The sequence below is a fragment of the Salvelinus alpinus genome, chromosome 2 (assembly GCF_045679555.1).
Source record: "Salvelinus alpinus chromosome 2, SLU_Salpinus.1, whole genome shotgun sequence".
In the NCBI taxonomy this organism is placed as follows: Eukaryota; Metazoa; Chordata; class Actinopteri; order Salmoniformes; family Salmonidae; genus Salvelinus; species Salvelinus alpinus.
The window spans coordinates 41689909-41710278 of NC_092087.1; the positions used below are offsets into that span (position 1 = coordinate 41689909).

Here is a 20370-nt window from a genome sequence, read left to right on the forward strand (position 1 = left end):
ATATTGTCTCTTTGTGTATTTATGTAGTTTTTGTAATTGTTATGTAAATTCTAGTTTGAAAAGATGATGTATTTCTTTTTTGGAACAGGAAGCTTATTATGTTGCCACAGTGATCAGTCAATTGTGTTTGGGATGTGTCAAATGGCACTATATTCACTATATTCCCCTGGTCAAAAGAAGCATACTATATAGGGAATAGGGTGCTATTCAGAATGCAACCTGGGTCTTTCAGTCAGAGCAGCGATGCAAAAGTACACAGCAGAATTCCTCAACGAGCCACCAGGTTGGCAGCTATATCTCACTATATTTAGTCTGCTCTCTCATCATGATGCTGGTGGGGTGGGGGAAGGGGGGGCTCACAGGGAGTTGAGGCAGGTAACATCACAAATACAGTCATGTTAGCTTAGAACTGGAAGGAACAAACAACTTGATGGAGCGGAGGCGGTGATGATGATGGTGGTGGTGATAGTGCGGGGAGAGTGGGAATATGACTGTTTGGACCTAGTGCTTTTCTATTAGTTCTGGAATTACTGGCAGCATTCGAATGACGCAGGATTCTTCAGCCTTATCATACATTTGACACTTATGCTCCTCACAAGGAGTGCAACAGATGGGGTGGATGGATTTCCTCACACGGAGTGCAACAGATGGAGCCACAACAAGAATTTTAAAACAATAAAATAACATTTATTGAGATTTAACAAAATAAATAATCTGCTGTTCAGCATAACAAACAGAAGAGGTTGTTTAATGCTTGTGAGGCAGGAGGTTACAGTTTAGGTACTTCATGGAAATAATGTGTCCATCCCAAATTGCACCCTTTTTCCTATATAGTGCACCATCTTTGACTAGAGGTAGGCCCTGGTCAGAAGTAGTGCATTATATAGGAAATAGGGGACCTTTTCGGATGCAGAAAATGTAATGTCCTGGATTCTCCCTGATTTCCTAACCATCCAAACACCTTTCTTTTAAACATTCATTCCCAGTAACATCTGACTATGTATTCTTACCAAAAAAAGTGAATTCTCCAAAACTCCATAATCAAAGAATTTAGTGTTTGATACGACATACATACTGTATTAAAAAAATAACATTGGGAGATGAGCATTCTTGTCATTGTTAACTCAGTAATTGCCTCAAGAGTTATGCAAATTATTGTTGCTTGTTTTAAGCCTTATTAAGTTAAATCAAAGAATGTTGAGTTCACCAACAAATATAATCTCAGGGCTCAATAGTGTTAACATATTAACATCCCAACCCACTCCTCTAAATTAACATAGTTTCAGTGGATGTCAGTGACAGTTGCTGCAGTATTGGAAGAAAAAGGCCTCTGAACCTGATTATCTTCTCTGTACACATTGCCTTTATCATCTAATGGTCAACACTCAAAATAGTGACACTTTGTAAAACCAATCTTTAACGGTAGTGTCATAACAGATACTTATCCTAATCTCAGTGACAACCTTGTATCAACAGAACGAAAATAGCACCAAAAGTTAGTCATGATATCAACATTTTGCATCCATTGTCCTGGGGGCGGGGTGGGGGAGGAGGGGATTATGGGGATTGGGATTATGTTCAAAGTGGGCAAACTGAGACATTGTCACATCAGTGTGTGACAAACCTCCTACATTTGTGTAAGTGTTACCGTAGCCCTGTGGATGCATGTGGCTAATGCCCTCGCAGGAGTGTTTGGGCACACTATATACAGAGGTAAAGTTGTAGAGTGCCTATCCCTCAATTTCAGTACTGGAAGGCCATAGTATTAGAAGGTTTATGATGCTTTACCTCTCCCTGAACCACCCGATTCAGCCAATCATGGGCTCCGTCCAAAATAACACCCTATTCCCTATATAATGCACTGCTTTTGACCAGAGTTCTGATCAAAAGTAGTGCACTATGTAGAGAATTGGGTGTCATTTGGGATCCAAAATTTATTTAGATTGGAATGATTCATTCCACCTCCCCTCCGCAGTACTCCCAAGTGTCAATGGTTTAAGTACAGATGGAAAGCCTGCTGAGTTGTGCCCTCCAAGATCTGAATGGAGCTGAGAGGCAGGGTTGTTGATGGGTTCTCAAGATGATGAGTGGTTGGTTTCACTACTTTCCCCCGTGGTCCGAGTCATCTTTGGTGCTGCCAGGGCTGCTGCTGCTGCACACTGCTATCGAGCCCCTTCTCTCCACCTTGACCTCAAAGTCTGGAAGAGGAACGATAAGGGCTGTTAGCCTATATGGCCGACTGAGACAATTTGATGACAATACATTATTACTCCCCCTGAACATTTGATTGGTATAGAGTACTTCACTTAATCAAAATAATACAAGGGGAAATACAACACCATGCAACTATGGTAGCACTCTTTAATATTTGAAATTTAATATGTCAAGAACTTGAATTTAAATGTCAAAATCTGAACCCACTTATAAGCTAATAGGATAATACTGTCGATGGAGTACAGTCAGAGAAGACAAGTCATGTTTCCTTGAGTTAGTGTGAGAGAAATGGAGAAGGAAACCAGGGTGAGTGAGAAGAAAAACGGATGACGGAGGGGAAGTGAGAGGGAGACCGACGTCATAGAGAGATGAAACATGTCATTTTGGTTGTTTTTCCCCTCTACTTAAGAAGTCGAGGAATAGGTAGAAAAAAAAGCCTGTGCCATTTCCCTGCCCACAGGTTTTTATTTTTGTTCTCTGTCGCCTGGTGAGTCAATGCAACGCCCCTCCAATTACCGCCCACTTCTTAGCCCCCTCTCTCGATCCATCCCGCCCTTCAGCCCACACGCCTAACACAATGTGACGTCAGCTGGTGAGGAGTGAGGGGGGAGGGGGGGTTCCGTTTCTACTGCCCCCACAGCACTTCCTCTGGCCCCCCACCATTATTCTTTCTTTCTATCTCCCACTCTTTCTCTCCCACTTTCTCTCTGTCTCCCTGTATCTTCTCCACCCTGCCTACTGTGACAGCCCAGTACTACTGCACAGTAGCTTTATTAACATCTCAATGGCTTCACTTTTACATTTTAATGATGAGTGACAAGATGTGATAGGGCAAGGGTTAAGTACAATCATTTTAAATCAAAATCAAATCAAATCAAATTTTATTAGTCACATACACATGGTTAGCAGATGTTAATGCGAGTGTAGCGAAATGCTTGTGCTTCTAGTTCCGACAATGCAGTAATAACCAACAAGTAATCTAACCTAACAATTCCACAACTACTACCTTATACACACACAAGTGTAAAGGGATAAAGAATATGTACATAAAGATATATGAATGAGTGGTGGTACAGAACGGCATAGGCAAGATGCAGTAGATGGTATAGAGTACGGTATATACATATGAGATGAGTACTGTAGGGTATGTAAACATAAAGTGGCATAGTTTAAAGTGGCTAGTGGTACATGTATTACATAAAGATGGCAAGATGCAGTAGATGATATAGAGTACAGTATATACATATGAGATGGGTAATGTAGGGTATGTAAACATTATATTAAGTGGCATTGTTTAAAGTGGCTAGTGGTACATTTTTACATAATTTCCATCAATTCCCATTTTTAAAGTGGCTGGAGTTGAGTCAGTATGTTGGCAGCGGCCGCTAAATGTTAGTGGTGGCTGTTTAACAGTCTGATGGCCTTGAGATAGAAGCTGTTTTTCAGTCTCTCGGTCCCTGCTTTGATGCACCTGTACTGACCTCGCCTTCTGGATGATAGCGGGGTGAACAGGCAGTGGCTTGGGTGGTTGTTGTCCTTGATGATCTTTATGGCCTTCCTGTGACATCGGGTGGTGTAGGTGTCCTGGAGGGCAGGTAGTTTGCCCCCGGTGATGCGTTCTGCAGACCTCACTACCCTCTGGAGAGCCTTACGGTTGTGGGCGGAGCAGTTGCCGTACCAGGCGGTGATACAGCCCGACAGGATGCTCTCGATTGTGCATCTGTAGAAGTTTGTGAGTGCTTTTGGTGACAAGCCGAATTTCTTCAGCCTCCTGAGGTTGAAGAGGCGCTGCTGCGCCTTCTTCACGACGCTGTCTGTGTGGGTGGACCAATTCAGTTTGTCCGTGATGTGTACGCCGAGGAACTTAAAACTTTCCACCTTCTCCACTACTGACCCGTCGATGTGGATAGGGGGGTGCTCCCTCTGCTGTTTCCTGAAGTCCACAATCATCTCCTTTGTTTTGTTGACGTTGAGTGTGAGGTTATTTTCCTGACACCACACTCTGAGGGCCCTCACCTCCTCCCTGTAGGCCGTCTCGTCGTTGTTGGTAATCAAGCCTACCACTGTAGTGTCATCCGCAAACTTGATGATTGAGTTGGAGGCGTGCATGGCCACGCAGTCGTGGGTGAACAGGGAGTACAGGAGAGGGCTCAGAACGCACCCTTGTGGGGCCCCAGTGTTGAGGATCAGCGGGGTGGAGATGTTGTTACCTACCCTCACCACCTGGGGGCGGCCCGTCAGGAAGTCCAGGACCCAGTTGCACAGGGCGGGGTCGAGACCCAGGGTCTCGAGCTTGATGACGAGTTTGGAGGGTACTATGGTGTTAAATGCTGAGCTGTAATCGATGAACAGCATTCTCACATGGGTATTCCTCTTGTCCAGATGGGTTAGGGCAGTGTGCAGTGTGGTTGCGATTGCGTTGTCTGTGGACCTATTGGGTCGGTAAGCAAATTGGAGTGGGTCTAGGGTGTCCGGTAGGGTGGAGGTGATATGGTCCTTGACTAGTCTCTCAAAGCACTTCATGATGACGGAAGTGAGTGCTACGGGGCGGTAGTCGTTTAGCTCAGTTACCTTAGCTTTCTTGGGAACAGGAACAATGGTGGCCCTCTTGAAGCATGTGGGAACAGCAGACTGGGATAAGGATTGATTGAATATGTCCGTAAACACACCAGCCAGCTGGTCTGCGCATGCTCTGAGGACGCGGCTGGGAATGCCGTCTGGGCCTGCAGCCTTGCGAGGGTTAACACGTTTAAATGTTTTACTCACCTCGGCTGCAGTGAAGGAGAGCCCGCAGGTTTTGGTAGGGGGCCGTGTCAGTGGCACTGTATTGTCCTCAAAGCGGGCAAAAAAGTTGTTTAGCCTGTCTGGGAGCAAGACATCCTGGTCCGCGACGGGGCTGGTTTTCTTTTTGTAATCCGTGATTGACTGTAGACCCTGCCACATACCTCTTGTGTCTGAGCTGTTGAATTGCGACTCGATTTTGTCTCTGTACTGGGACTTAGCCTGTTTGATTGCCTTGCGGAGAGAATAGCTACACTGTTTGTATTCGGTCATGCTTCCGGTCACCTTGCCCTGGTTAAAAGCAGTGGTTCGCGCTTTCAGTTTCACGCGAATGCTGCCGTCAATCCACGGTTTCTGGTTTGGGAATGTTTTAATCGTTGCTGTGGGTACGACATCGTCAATGCACTTCCTAATGAACTCGCTCACCGAATCAGCATATTCGTCAATATTGTTGTTGGACGCAATGCGGAACATATTCCAATCCGCGTGATCGAAGCAGTCTTGAAGCGTGGAATCAGATTGGTCGGACCAGCGTTGAACAGACCTGAGCGCGGGAGCTTGTTGTTTTAGTTTCTGTTTGTAGGCTGGAATCAACAAAATGGAGTCGTGGTCAGCTTTTCCGAAAGGGGGGCGGGGGAGGGCCTTATATGCGTCGCGGAAATTAGTATAACAATGATCTAGGGTTTTTCCAGCCCTGGTAGCACAATCGATATGCTGATAGAATTTAGGGAGTTTTGTTTTTAGATTAGCCTTGTTAAAATCCCCAGCTACGATGAATGCAGCCTCAGGGTGTGTGGTTTCCAGTTTACAAAGAGTCAGATAAAGTTCGTTCAGGGCCATCGATGTGTCTGCTTGGGGGGGAATATATACGGCTGTGATTATGATTGAAGAGAATTCCCTTGGTAGATAATGCGGTCGACATTTTATTGTGAGGAGTTCTAGATCAGGTGAACAGAATGTCTTGAGTTCCTGTGTGTTGTTATGATGATCACACCACGTCTCGTTAATCATAAGGCATACCCCCCCGCCCCTCTTCTTACCAGAAAGATGTTTGTTTCTGTCGGCGCGATGCATGAAGAAACCAGCTGGCTGCACCGACTCCGTTAGCGTCTCTTGAGTTAGCCATGTTTCCGTGAAGCAGAGCACGTTGCAATCCCTGATGTCTCTCTGGAATGCTACCCGTGCTCGGATTTCATCAACCTTATTGTCAAGAGACTGGACATTGGCGAGTAGTATGCTAGGGAGTGGAGCGCGATGTGCCCGTCTCCGAAGCCTGGCCAGGAGACCGCCTCGTTTGCCCCTTTTACGGCGTCGCACAGGGTCGCCGGCTGGGATCAGATCCATTGTATTGGGTGGAAGGCAAAACACTGGATCCGTTTCGGGAAAGTCATATTCCTGGTAGGAACGATGATGAGTTGACGTTAATCGTATATTCAGTAGTTCCTCCCGACTGTATGTAATGAAACCTAAGATTACCTGGGGTACCGATGTAAGAAATAACACATAAAAAAACAAAATACTGCATATTTTCCAAGGAACGCGAAGCGAGGCGGCCATCTCGTTTCGGCGCCGGATGTTAAGCCTAAGTGTTGCTATTATTAACATATGCTAGAAGACCTCAAGGCAATTTGACTGTACTAACATCCATGTCAACTTTCAGTATGACTTTCTAATCTAAACTGTAGCTGGATGCTCCCTCCTCAGCCTCCCTTCTCTATCCCCCAACTAATTTCTCTCCTTTCCCTATTCTCCAGTCCCAGCTAGAGAAATAGCTCTGGATAGTGGGAGGCATCACCCTAGACAACAATACTGGCTACAGGGGCAGTATGTTAAAGTGATAATGTAAGTTTGTCAAATGTTTTCATACCTCGAAAGTGGTTTAATATCAGGAGACAATGTCCCAGTCAATGTCCCAGGACATTTGTTGCGTTGATTTAGCTCGATTCTACTGTATGTCTCAAACTCAAATGAATAGGAAAGATAGGCACCGTTTAAAAATTCTGAAATGAGACAATGCCTATCTTTCCTATTCATTTGAGATAGAGACATGTAGCCGAATCTACACAACAAATGTTGTGGGATGGACTCGTCTCAACATAACACCAATTTTTAGGCCTGAAAAAGTCAGACTATCACTTTAAGAGTGTTAGCATGATAACTCTTGCATGATAACGTTTGTAAGCCATTACTCAGAAAGTCACCTGTGGTATGTGTCTCCTCTGACCTAAGGCTGATCTTGCCAGCTCGGTCATGTGACACCATCTTAGCCAATCGCAGCCCCTCATCCATGAGCGTTTGTTGCATGAGATGGCGACTCCAGTTTGCAGGGATGGAGGTGTCGGTGGGGGGGCGGGGGGATGGAGATTGGTTGCACTGTGAGGCTACGTCTATTAGGACAGACAGGGTTAGGTGTGAATGCCATTTTGAACCAATCACATATAGCTGCTTCTTGACAAGACTGCGGCTGCGTCAAGATTGGCATCCTATTCCCTATGTAATGTACTACTTTTGACCAGGGCCCATAGGGCTCTATATAGAGAATGGGGTACCATTTGGGACATAGCTGGACACTACAGAAAACATGAACTATTGTCAATAGTGCTTTGTAGTCAGTGGGGCTCTGTGACATTTAGAGAAACACATAAAGAATGTCTGGGAATGAAATATGATTAAGTGACCCTTACTGTACAAGATCAGCGCTAAATGTGTTCAACAATTACTGTATTTACATGCAAGACTTACTGACTTGAGCTGATATACATACTAGTGTTAAAGAAAATATATTTGGATCTGGACACTGTATGTACAGTTGAAGTCGGAAGTTTACATACACCTTAGCCAAATACATTTAAAATACATTTAAAACCTGACATTTAATCCTAGTAAAAATTCCCTGTCTTAGGTCAGTTAGGATCACCACGTTATTTTAAGAATGTGAAATGTCGGAATAATAGTAGAGAGAGTGATTATTTCAGCTTTTATTTCTTTCATCACATTCCGAGTGGTTCAGAAGTTTACATAAACTCAATTAGTATATGGTAGCATTCCCTTAAAATTGTTCAACTTGGGTCAAACGTTTCAGATAGCCTTCCACCAGCTTCCCACAATAAATTGGGTGAATTTTGGCCCATTCCTCCTGACAGAGCTGGTGTAATTGAGTCAGGTTTGTAGGCCTCCTTGCTCGCACACACTTTTTCAGTTCTGCCCACAAATTTTCTATAGGATTGAGGTCAGGGCTTTGTGATGGCCACTCCAATACCTTGACTTTGTTGTCCATAAGCCATTTTGCCACAACTTTGGAAGTATGCTTGGGGTCATTGTCCATTTGGAAGACCCATTTGCGACCAAGCTTTAACTTCCTGACTGATGTCTTGAGATGTTGCTTCAATATATCCACATTATTTCCCTTCCTCACGATGCCATCTATTTTGTGAAGTGCACCAGTCCCTCCTGCAGCAAAGCACCCCCCACAACATGATGCTGCCACCCCCGTGCTTCACAGTTGGGATGGTGTTCTTCGGCTTGCAAGAATTTCCCTTTTTCCTCCAAACATAACAATGGCCATCATGGCCAAACAGTTCTATTTTTGTTTCATCAGACCATAGGACATTTCTCCAAAAAGTACGATCTTTGTCCCCATGTGCAGTTGCAAACCGTAGTCTGGCTTTTTTATGGCGGTTTTGGAGCAGTGGCTTCTTCCTTGCTGAGCGGCCTTTCAGGTTATATCGACATAGGACTCGTTTTACTGTGGATATAGATACTTTTGTACCTGTTGCCTCCAGCATCTTCACAAGGTCCTTTGCTGTTGTTCTGGGATTGATTTGCACTTTTCACACCAAAGTACGTTCATCTCTAGGAGACAGAACGCGTCTCCTTCCTGAGCGGTATGACGGTTGCGTGGTCCCATGGTGTTAATACTTGCGTACTATTGTTTGTACAGATGAACGTGGTACCTTCAGGCGTTTGGAAATTGCTCCCAAGGATGAACCAGACTTGTGGAGGTCTACAAATTCTTTCTGAGGTCTTTGCTGATTTCTTTTGATTTTCCTATGATGTCAAGCAAGGAGGCACTGAGTTTGAAGGTAGGCCTTGAAATACATCCACAGTCACACCTCCAATTGACTCAAATTATGTCAATTAGCCTATCAGAAGCTTCTAAAGCCATGACATCATTTTCTGGAATTTTCAAAGCTGTTTAAAGGCACAGTCAACTTAGTGTATGTAAACTTCTGACACACTGGAATTGTGATACAGTGAATTATAAGTGAAACCTGTCTGTAAACAATTGTTGGAAATTACTTGTGTCATGCACAAAGTAGATGTCCTAACCGACTTGCCAAAACTATAGTTTGTTAACAAGAAATTTGTGGAGTGGTTGAAAAACAAGTTTTAATGACTCCAACCTTAGTGTAGGTAAACTTCCGACTTCAACGGTACCTTGTGTTAAGCTGTCCAGACTTTCTCCTGATAAGCTGTCCTCGTCAGCCCTCTGGGACACGCCCTCTGAACCCTCCACACCATGGAGGGAGGACACACACTCTGACACTATCACCTGAAACACACACCAAACATCATAGTGTGTGTGTTACAATGCAATTACTACTGAAATGTACTAATGGCATAAATTGATATATAGTATAGGGCTGATTGAAAAGTATCCATGGTATAAATTGCAGTGTATGAATTTTTGCAATTTCATAGATTTATTCTAATTACAGCTTATTCATTGTCGACCAATGCTGTATGGATCAACATGGTACTAATATTACGTTGACAAAACAGCTTTTGTACACACACTAACTAATTTAAACAGATTGAGATAGAGTTTGATATAGTTTTAATCTTTCTTGTTAGGGGTTCAGAAACTTTAGCCCACTCACCTCATGTTTCACTCTCTTTTGGGATGGTAAACTGCAGTCATCTGCACTTGTTCTGTAATAACAGAAATAAATAATAAAGTAAAAGAGCAATCCTCTTGTGCAAATTCCAGGATTCAGTTGATCCTGCTGTCTGTTAGTTCATTAGCAAGTAGTAGCTCATTACATCCAATTAAAATGCAAAGTGTTGGTCCCATGTTTCATGAGCTAAAATAAAAAATCCCAGAAATGTTCTATTTGCACAAAAATCTTATTTCTCTCCAATTTTGTGGACAAATTTGTTTACACAACCGTTAGTGAGCATTTCTCCTTTGTCAAGATAATCCATCCACCTGACAGGTATGGCATATCAAGAAGCTGATTAAACAGCATGATCATTACACAGGTGCACCTTGTGCTGGGGACAATAAAAGGCTACTAAAATGTGCAGTTTTGTTACACAACACAATGCCACAGATGTCTCAAGTTTTGAGGGAGCGTGCAATTGACATGCTGACTGCATGAATGTCCACCACAGCTTTTGCCAGAGAATGTAATGTTCATTTCTCTACCATAAGCCGCCTCCAACTTCGTTTTAGAGAATTTGGCAGTACGTCCAACCGGCCTCACAACCGCAGAATACATGTAACCACGTCAGCCTAGGCCCTCCATATCCGGCTTCTTTACCTGCAGGGTCGTCTGAGACTAGCCACCCGTCAGCTGATGAAATTGAGGAATATTTCTTTCTGTAATAAAGCTCTTTTGTGGGAAAAAACTCATTCTTATTGGCTGGGCCTGGCTCCCCTGCCCAGTCATGTGAAATCCATAAATTATGGCCTAATAAATGTATTTAAATTGACTGATTTCCTTCTATGAACTGTAACTCAGTAAAATCTTAGAAATTGTTGCATGTTGCATTCATATTTTTGTTCAGTATATAAAAACTGATGTTGTGTAACCAAAACTTGAGGCGATGTGACTAACAGTAAACACATACATTATTCATTGATTTTGAAAGATATTTAAAAAATCTTATTGATTATATGAGACGCTTGAGTTTTTGAAAGTGCTTTCATTTAGCTGATCACAAAGTATGACTTTGTTTTGGAGTGGATGCACTAACTGCAGTGCTGTCTGACGAGTAGCATGACCTTGGCCAGCCTTAGCTATGTGTGCTAAGTGCATAAGTCTCTCTATATTTGGGTTTCCCTGGGTGCGTCCCAAATGGCACCCTAATCCCTACAGATGTAGCATCTTAATTTGAGCCAGTTTGCTTCAGCAGGAACATAATCCTGCAGCAACAGGAAATGTGAATTATTATGTGGATTATAATGAATGGACATTTTTGTAGGGGTTGATTAATTTTTCATTGGGGAAAATCAAGTCAGAATTTTCTAAGTGGAAATGTCTAACTTTAGATGCCTTTTTAAAACTCAAATACACTAAAAGTTAGCTTTTCTGCTATGCAGGAAAATTCTCGGCAACAAAAGAGTGATCAAATTAAGATCCTACAGCTGTATGTAGTGCACTACTTTTGACCAGGGCCCATAGGGGACACAGCCTAGTTGTAGAGGAAGAGACAGAAGGTGAGAGGGTGGGAAGGTCATCAGACGGGGGTGGGGAAGCCCCTAAACAGTGGAACCTCGTGCCCTTACCTGGCATGCTTGAGTGTAGAGGTGTAGGCGCATTCTCTTGCCACCTGTCTAGCCAATGAGAAGAGCTCTACCCGTCGCAGAAGCAGAGCGTTGTCACGCATACAGAACTGGGCGGCCGCTTCATTGATGATCAGCTGAACATGAGGAGGACATCAAATAAGGTGAGAGGGGAAAGAGAACATTAGAATGATATGAACACTATGATTTTAAAAAATTATACAACCCACTGGGCAAAAACTGGTGGAATCAACATTGTTTCCAGGTCATTTGAACAAAAACATTTAATGTGATGACGTTGAAGCAACGTGGAAAACTGATTGGATTTGAAAAAAAGTAATCAACGTAATTACGTGGTTTTTTTCACCCAACTTTTAACCTAAATCTAATGACATGGTGACATTTTTGATTGATTTCACATTGAATTCAGGTTACTTGACAATTCAAAACTAGATGTTGAACTGACGTCTGTGCCCAGTGGGAATGCTCAAGCCTCTCACATATACTAGTACACAGATAACTCTTATTAGTGGAAACACTGATGCCCTCACCTCGTGGTGTGTGAGCTGCTTGCCCTCCCTCCTCTTGGAGTCGAAGCGGCCGTAGATGAGGCTGTACTTGCGGATCTCCTCCTCCTTGGCCATGTCCTGGGGTGCCATCTTGAAGATGTGGCCCACCGTCTTGGCCATCTTCTTGTTCATCCTAAGGAGTGTTTTCACCTCTCTGGGGTCCGACCTGGGCAGGGTCCTCAGGAGCCTGTCTACGCTCTCCCCCACTGCCCGTGCCGTCTCCCCGTCCAGCTGGCCCCCAGGCCAGGCTGAGAGGACCACCGGGGAGAGGGAGGAGGAGGCTGTGGGCGTGGAGGGACCTGGGGTACGAGTGGGGAGTAGAGGTGGGCTGGGCTGCTCCTCGTCCACCCCTGAGGCAGACACCGAGACACTGTTCCCATCCGGCTCTGGGCTGAGCCAGTGCGGGTCCATTGGGGACAGCTTGCCCCTGTAGTGGGTGTCCGGGGGCTGTGGCGAGGCCCGGGAGCAGGGGCTTCTGGGGCTCCCGCTGTGCATAGGGGTGAGGCACGCCCTGTCCTCCCTGTCGAATGGCGACCCCGGCTGCCCATTGCTCAGGGACTTCCTGGGTCCGCTGGCGGCGGTTCCGCTGGCACCCGTTCCGTCCACCTTGAACAGCGGGATGCCGCCCAGGGGCACGTTGGCCAGGGGCTGGTTGAAGAGGGCCGGGTTGGCTGCCCAGTCGCGGAGGGCCTTCTGTAGACGGCGCACGTGCAGTGGCTTGGTCGCCATGCCGACCAGCGCCATGATCTCCAGGAACTCATCCTCTGCAGCCTCACAGAGCTGCTGCAAGTCGTCACCGCCCTGCTGGATGAAGGTGTCGTAGTAGGCCAACAGGTTGGCCCTCTGCAGCACCCGGTACAGCTGCAGCTCGCCCAGCATACGCGGCAGAGACATGGCGTAGGACTGTAGACAGGAAAGAAGGAACAGACCGGAGGAGAGTTACTCAAGACTCCACTTAAGTTTAATAAATGTCTCATCAATGAAAGGAGAAAACAGTTATGATGTATTGTGTTGTGTGGACAGAATGCTTTATTAATTTGTTTGCTACATGGAATAATCCTTCCTCCCCACTCCATTCTCTCTCCCTGCTTCTTTCCCTCCCTACCCCCCTCTCATCCATCGCTCCCTCCTCGCTCTCAATCCCTTCCCTCCTTCACCATCTCCCTCTCTCCCTCTCTCCCCTTCCCCACTCTCATCTGTCTTTCTCTCTCCCATCTCCACCTATCTCTCTCTCCTCTCTCAAAGCACAGACATGATATTGAGGCATAGATATGCGTCAAGTGAATTGACACAAGTCAATACATTGCATTCAATGCAAAAGGATATTCAGGCAGACAGACAGACTCTAACCTCAACCATAAACCTAACCCTAGCTTCATGTCCACACCTTGGCTCAACCCTAACCCTAGCCATGGGGTTGGAGCTATGGTTAGGGTTGAGGTTGGATGTGGACAAGAAGTTAGGGTTATGGCTAGCGTTACGGTTACGGTTGAGCCAATATGTGGAGATGAAGTGAGGGTTAGTGTAGGGTTGAGCCAGGAGTGGACATGAAGCTAGGGTTATACTCTTAAAAAAAAGGGTTCCAAAAGGGTTCTACGGCTATCCCCATAGGAGAACTTTTTGGTTCCAGGTAGAACTATTTTGGGTTCCATGAAGAACCCTCTGTGTAAAAGATTCTACATGGAACTCAAAAGGGTTCTACCTGGAACCAAAGGGGTTCTACTTGGAACCAAAATGGGTTCTTCAAAGGGTCCTCCTATAGGGACAGCCAAATAACCCCTTTTAGGTTCTAGATAGCACCCTTGGAAAAGGGTTTTGGTTAGGTTAAGGGTTGAAACGGGATGTGGACATGAAGCTAGAGTTAGTGTTAGGCCCTAGATATCACCCTAACCCTAATCCAATTAACAATACATTTATTTGCCCCTACCCCCACTACATGGCAGAAAGGTAGGGTTCATGTGTTTTTGAGTGAAATCGGCGGTTGATCCTAGAAACACAATTCACATATGGGATCATTCAGCAGACGCTCCCGATGAACACAAGCCTACACCTGACCGGGGGACCGCCATGACCCGGCATATGAAAGTTAAAGTCAATCGACCCAAAATATTTTTTTTACCTCCATTGGACACAATGGTCTTGCAGTTCTAGAAACTAAGAGTCTTGTTAAAATGAATTCTGAAGACAATGTCAGTAAAAAAAAAAAGTTTTGACGTGAAACTTAAAACTGCCTGCCTGCCTGCCTGCCTGCCTGCCTGTCTGCATGTCTGTCTGTCTGTCTGTCTGTCTGTCTGTCTGATACGAGATACAGGAAGGGAAGGAGAGAGAGAGGGGAGGGAAAGAGAGGGGGAGGGGGTAGAAGGGTGAAAGAAGGGGAGGGAGAAAGAAGAGAAGGATGGGGAGATAAAGAGGAGGTAGAGAGAGAGAAAGAGGGAGGCAAAGAGAGGGAGAGAGGAGGGAGGAAGATAAAGAGAGAAGAGAGAGAGCGAGAAGGAGAGGGGGATAAGAGAAAAGAGAGAGACATGTCTGTCACATGTCTGTCTGTCTGTCTGTGAATTTATACAGTGCCTTCAGAAATTATTCTTATCCCTTGACTTATTCCACATTTTGCTGTTACAGCTTGAATAAAAAATGCATTAAATATATTTTTTCTCACCCATCTATACACAATACCCCAGAACGACAAAGTGAAAACATGTTTTTTCACATTTTTACAAATGTATTGAAAATTAAATACGGAAATACTGTATAAACATACAGTTGAAGTTGGAAGTTCACATACACTTACGTTGGAGTCATTAAAACTCGTTTTTCAACCACTCCACAAATTTCTTGTTAACAAACTATACTTTTGGCAAGTCGTTTAGGACATCTACTTTGTGCATGACACAAGTAATTTTTCCAACAATTGTTTACAGACAGATTATTTCACTTATAATTCACTGTATCACAATTCCAGTGGGTCAGAAGTTTACATACACTAAGTTGACTGTGCCTTTAAACAGCTTGGAAAATTCCAGAAAATGATGTCATGGCTTTAGAAGCTTCTGATAGGCTAATTGACATAATTTGAGTCAATTGGAGGTGTGACTGTGGATGTATTTCAAGGCCTACCTTCAAACTCAGTGCCTCCTTGCTTGACATCATAGGAAAATCAAAAGGAAAAATGTTTAGATATCCGCAAGTCTGGTTCATCCTTGGGAGCAATTTCCAAATATCTGAAGGTACCACGTTCCTCTGTACAAACAATAGTACGCAAGTATAAACACCATGGGACCACGCAGCCTTCATACCACTCAGGAAGGAGACGCGTTCTGTCTCCTAGAGATGAATGTACTTTGGTGCAAAAAGTGCAAATCAATCCCAGAACAAGGACCTTGTGAAGATGCTGGAGGAAACAGGTACAAAAGTATCTATATCCACAGTAAAATGAGTCCTATATCGACATAACCTGAAAGGCCGCTCAGCAAGGAAGAAGCCACTGCTCCAAAACCTCCATAAAAACGCCAGACTACGGTTTGCAACTGCACATGGGGACAAAGATCGTACTTTTTGGAGAAATGTCCTCTGGTCTGATGAAACAAAAATAGAACTGTTTGGCCATAATGACCATCATTATGTTTGGTGGAAAAAGGGGGAGGCATTGAAGCAACATCTCAAGACATCAGGGAGGAAGTTAAAGCTTGGTCGCAAATGGGTCTTCCAATTGGACAATGATCCCAAGCATACTTCCAAAGTTGTGGCAAAATGGCTTAAGGACAACAAAGTCAAGGTATTGGACTGGTGGGCAGAACTGAAAAAGCGTTTGTGAGCAAGGAGGCCTACAAACCTGACTCCGTTACACCAGCTCTGTCAGGAGGAATGTGCCAAAATTCACCCAATTTATTGTGGGAAGCTTGTGGAAGGCTACCTGAAATGTTTCACCCAAGTTGAACAATTTAAAGGCAATGCTACCAAATACTAATTGAGTGTATGTAAACTTCTGACCCACTGGGAATGTGATGAAATAAATAAATGCTGAAATAAATAATTCTCTCCTATTATTCTGACATTTCACATTCTTAAAATAAAGTGGTGATCCTAACTGACCTAAAACAGGGAATTTTACTAGGATTAAATGTCAGGAATTGTGAAAAACTGAGTTTAAATGTATTTGGCTAAGGTGTATGTAAACTTCCAACTTTAACTAAGTATTCACACCCCTGAGTCAATACATGTTAGAATCAACTTTGGCAGCGATTACAACTGAGTCTTTTTGTGAGTCTCTAAGAGCTTTGCACACCTGGATTGTACAATATTTGCACATTAATCATTTTTAAGTTCTTCAAGCTCTGTAAAGCTGGTTGTTGATCACTGCTAGACAGCCATTTTCAAATCTTACCAAAGATTTTCAAGACGATTTTAGTCAAAACTGTAACTAGGCCACTCAATATCCATTCAATGTGTCTTGGTAAGCAATTCCAGTGTATATTTAGCCTTGTGTTTTAGGTTATTGTCCTGCTGAAAGGGGAATTTGTCTCTCAGTATCTGTTGGAAAGCAAACTGAACCAGGTTTTCCTTTAGGATTTTTCCTGTGCTTAGCGCTATTCTGTTTATTTTTATCCTAAAAAACTCCCTAGTCCGTGTCGATGACAAGCATACCCGAAACATGCTGCAAACATGCATGAAAATATGAAGAGTGGTACTCAGTGATGTGTTGGATTTCCCCAAACATAACGCTTTGTATACAGGACACAAAGGGAATTCCTCTGCCACATTTTTTTCAGTTTTACTTTAGTGCTTTATTGCAAACAGGATGCATGTTTTGGAATATTTATATTCTGTACAAGCTTCCTACTTCTCACTCTGTCATGTAGGTTAGTATTGTGGAGTAACTACAATGTTGTTTTTCCATCCTCAGTTTTCTCCTATCACAGCCATTAAACTCTAACTGTTTTAAAGTCACCATTGGCCTCATTGTTAAATCCCTGCAGGATTTCCTTCCTCTGAGTTAGGAAGAATGCCTATACCTTTGTAGTGACTGGGTGTATTGATAGACCATCCAAAGTGTAATTAATAACTTCCCCAGGCTCAAAGAGATATTCAATGTCTGCTTGTTTTTTTAAATCTACAAATAAGTGCTCTTCATTGCAAGGCATTGGAAATCTTCCCGGGTCTTTGTGGTTGAATCTGTGTTTGACATTCACTGCTCGATTGAGGGACCTTGCAGATAATTGTATGTGTGGGGTACAAGGACGAGGTAGTCATTCAAAAATCATGTTAAACTTTTACTGCAAAATCTGTGTGTTCTTGGTAGTCTTAAACAAATCTACTTTGAAACAAAAGTATAAACCTCACACACATGGTTATGGGCTTTAAAAAAAAAGAAATCTGTCAGATATAGAGTTGAAATGTATTACATTTTTTGTTTGCATCCCAATATGACACTTTATATACATCACAGAAGACATTTGGCATTTCCTGTGTAAAAAAAGTGTATTAATTATGAAATTATGAAAAATATTAATAACATTCCACACATGAGGCCACTAGAGGGCGATTTGGTCAGATGACTGCAGGAATGGGGTGTACCCTATTATTGCACCATGCAATTTATTATGTGACTTGTTAAGCAAATATTTTTTTAGGCTTGCCTTAACAAAGGTGTTGAATACTTAATTTTTATGTTTTATTTTATTTCACCTTTATTTAACCAGGTAGGCTAGTTGAGAACAAGTTCTCATTTACAACTGCGACCTGGCCAAGATAAAGCAACGCCCCACTTAAGCCCCGTGATTGCAAAATTCGAGCTGTTTCGAATGGAAGTACCAAATTCGAGCTGTGTCTAAGGAAACCTGGGCCAGTGCAGCCCAGTTTCACAACAAGTGCCAGCTCGATTAGAATTCGGGCTGGTGGAGCCGTTACTATGCAACCACCAAACTGATCACCGCTGGATGCTGACACAATGTAGCTAACTCGTCTGGGCATGTTGCTGTTAGCTAGCACTTAGATAAGCAGTAGTCAGACATGACACGAATTAGCACCATAGCTGGGTCCTTCATTCATTTTTTGCACTACACAAACGTTTATGAGGACAGTCAGCCCTCAAATGCTAGCAAATCAGAGTTGAAATAAGCTAGCTAGCTGGCGGGAATGTTTGCTGGCCAGGTCGTATTGAAAGCTAGCTAGCTACATCATATCAAACCTGTCGTCTGGTTTGCTTGGTTAGCTAATAGCCAATGTGATGGCAAACAAGGAATTAAGCTAGTTAGCCTGTTGTGCTAGTGACGACGCTAATAATTTAGCTAGCTAGCTAACGTCAGCAAGCCAGACTCACTCAGATATAAATATATATAACGCTAGTTACAGCATGGTGAGGGTGAATTAAATTCTTCAACATCTTGCTAGCAACATTAGCGAATACAGCTGCAGTCACATATTAGCTACCTAGCAACATTACATAATTTCTTATTTTTGGAGGCAGTGGAAACGCAATTTGAGATGGCCTACCAAAGTCATGCCAACAGGGTTGATTTCAAAGTGCCAATGCAGACGGGGCTTTATTGACTCAAGACATTTCAGCTTTTCATTTTTTATTAATTCGTAAACATTTCTAAAAACATAATTCCCCTTTCCCCATTATGGGGTAATGTGTGTAGATCAGTGACACAAAATCTCAATTGAATCCATTTTAAATTCAGACTATAACACAAGAAAATTTGGAAAAAGTTAAGGGGTGGGAATACTTTCTGAAGGCACTGTATGTCTGTCTGTCTTTCACCAGTTTTTGCCTAATGCTCAACCATCTTGATGCATGTTTATGTATCAATTTCTGAGGCATACACAGCACATGCGTCAAGACGCTTACCTACTCGCAATGAATGCAATAAATTTACTGAGAAATTTGTCACATCTTTTGACTATCTGTTATGTTGCAGAATGTCTCATATAAGAACACATGAAGTCAATATCAATCAGATGTCTTGAATAAGAAAACACTAAATCCATACCATTTTTTATTTGAACCCAAATTACACATGAGAGACTTATACTAGCGTACAAGAGCCTACTTTTCCTGATAGTTTATTATTATTGATGATCATATTTGACAACACTTCACGTGTGGGTGCCCAATCCTCTATACCTCAAATATGCAGGATGTGTTCTCCAATTACGCATGGCATTGTCATTGGAAAAATGTACAGTTTAGACATACACAATTGTTTTGTTTTTTCAAGATCTGAGAATTAAAAAATAGTTTGTTAAAAATAGTTCGTCTGTTCTTATGAGGACAGAATTTGCGAGTTCATATGATGCACAAAGCGACGGTTACGAAAATAATAATTTAAAAAACAATGACAATTTAAAAAAAACAATGACAATAGTATTAAGCGAACATCCATAGTGCAAGGCAATACCAGACGATCCATCTTCCTACGGAACTAAACACGCATGTGAAATGTAATATTTCATCATAAAAATGTAAATAACTCCAGCATAATCTCTCACCTCGTTCAAATCGTCCGATGGCTGAATTGGCAGAGGGGACCTGCGCGCACTGAGTGACCCGAATCCAGTTTTCGCGCAATCTGTTGAACCTCGTAATAGGCTAGATTATCTAAAAAATAAAGTTATATCAGCAATCCTAATTGTTATCTCACTTTTTACCTTATCGAAAGTCTCATCCCTCGACGACTCTTTTTTTAAGTGCCATCCAGTCCCGTTAACTAAGTTTCCATCAATGTAAGAGATTTGATAAATACACACTTTTTAAAAAGCTATTGTACACAACCTATTGTAAATGCCTTAAATGTATTTATATAATCGCTTTATTTCCCTGTACAATCGTTATCTTTCTCACTTCTGACTGCTGTTGACACCAGCTAAATCCCATAACTCGTCTGAATTCGTTGGCAGTTATCTTCCCCCCGGCGAACCGTATTGGTTGCTGGCTGCCTTTTTGCTGGTTGTGTGGGTGCGAGAAACCTGGGGGCGGACGCCATCTGACCGAAAAAGAGCTTTCCTCTCTCCCAGTAGAGAGGCGGCTTTCAAATTGGAGATGTGGGAGGCGGGGGCCTGAAAGACTGAGGTTTGCTTAGTAACCCTTTCATTTTCGGATTTTATTTGCCCACTTTTCAATAAGATGCACCTGTCTAAAATGAGCCTATTTAATAAAAACGGAGGACCACATAGCCTACCATTCTGCCTGGTCAGTCACAGAAATGTGTGAGGTGAGCTGTATGCTTCTATAGGCTATGCTGCTAGCCTAACCTTCAATTTAATTAATCTCCTTTTATTGTACTAGAAAAGTTATTTGGG

The 20370-nt window shown here is 43.1% G+C and overlaps 1 protein-coding gene across 6 annotated transcripts; it reads right to left on the reverse strand.

The window, feature by feature from the left end:
* Window positions 1-1201: 1201 nt before the first annotated feature.
* On the reverse strand, window positions 1202-20046 carry LOC139561752 (NGFI-A-binding protein 2-like). Of its 6 annotated transcripts, none has more exons than XR_011672213.1 (8): window positions 19561-20046; window positions 12055-12975; window positions 11507-11640; window positions 9876-9927; window positions 9433-9547; window positions 7197-7382; window positions 6036-6390; window positions 1202-2198 (listed from the first exon to the last, which is right to left on the reverse strand). XR_011672213.1 is itself a non-coding variant. In XM_071379033.1 (8 exons), the coding sequence occupies exons 3-8, from the start codon at window positions 12964-12966 to the stop codon at window positions 2101-2103; spliced, it is 1497 nt and encodes a 498-aa protein (XP_071235134.1). In that variant the 5' UTR covers window positions 12967-12975; window positions 19561-19640; window positions 19720-20046; the 3' UTR covers window positions 1202-2100. The 6 variants fall into 6 exon arrangements, 5 of the variants coding, with proteins under 5 accessions (XP_071235134.1, XP_071235148.1, XP_071235141.1 ...); XM_071379033.1 differs by lacking the exon at window positions 6036-6390 and having other exon boundaries at window positions 19561-19640; window positions 19720-20046; XM_071379047.1 differs by lacking the exon at window positions 6036-6390 and having other exon boundaries at window positions 19561-19669; window positions 19913-20043.
* Window positions 20047-20370: the final 324 nt, after the last annotated feature.

Coding starts and splice junctions, on each gene's coding strand:
- LOC139561752 (XM_071379040.1), bottom strand. CDS start 12,966: ATGTCTCTGCCGCGTATGCTGGGCGAGCTGCAGCTGTACCGGGTGCTG. Junction 7,383..9,432: donor TCTGGACAGCTTAACACAAG/GTACCGTTGAAG, acceptor CTGTCCTAATAG/ACGTAGCCTCACAGTGCAAC. Junction 2,199..7,196: donor AGAGGAGACACATACCACAG/GTGACTTTCTGA, acceptor TTCCTCTTCCAG/ACTTTGAGGTCAAGGTGGAG.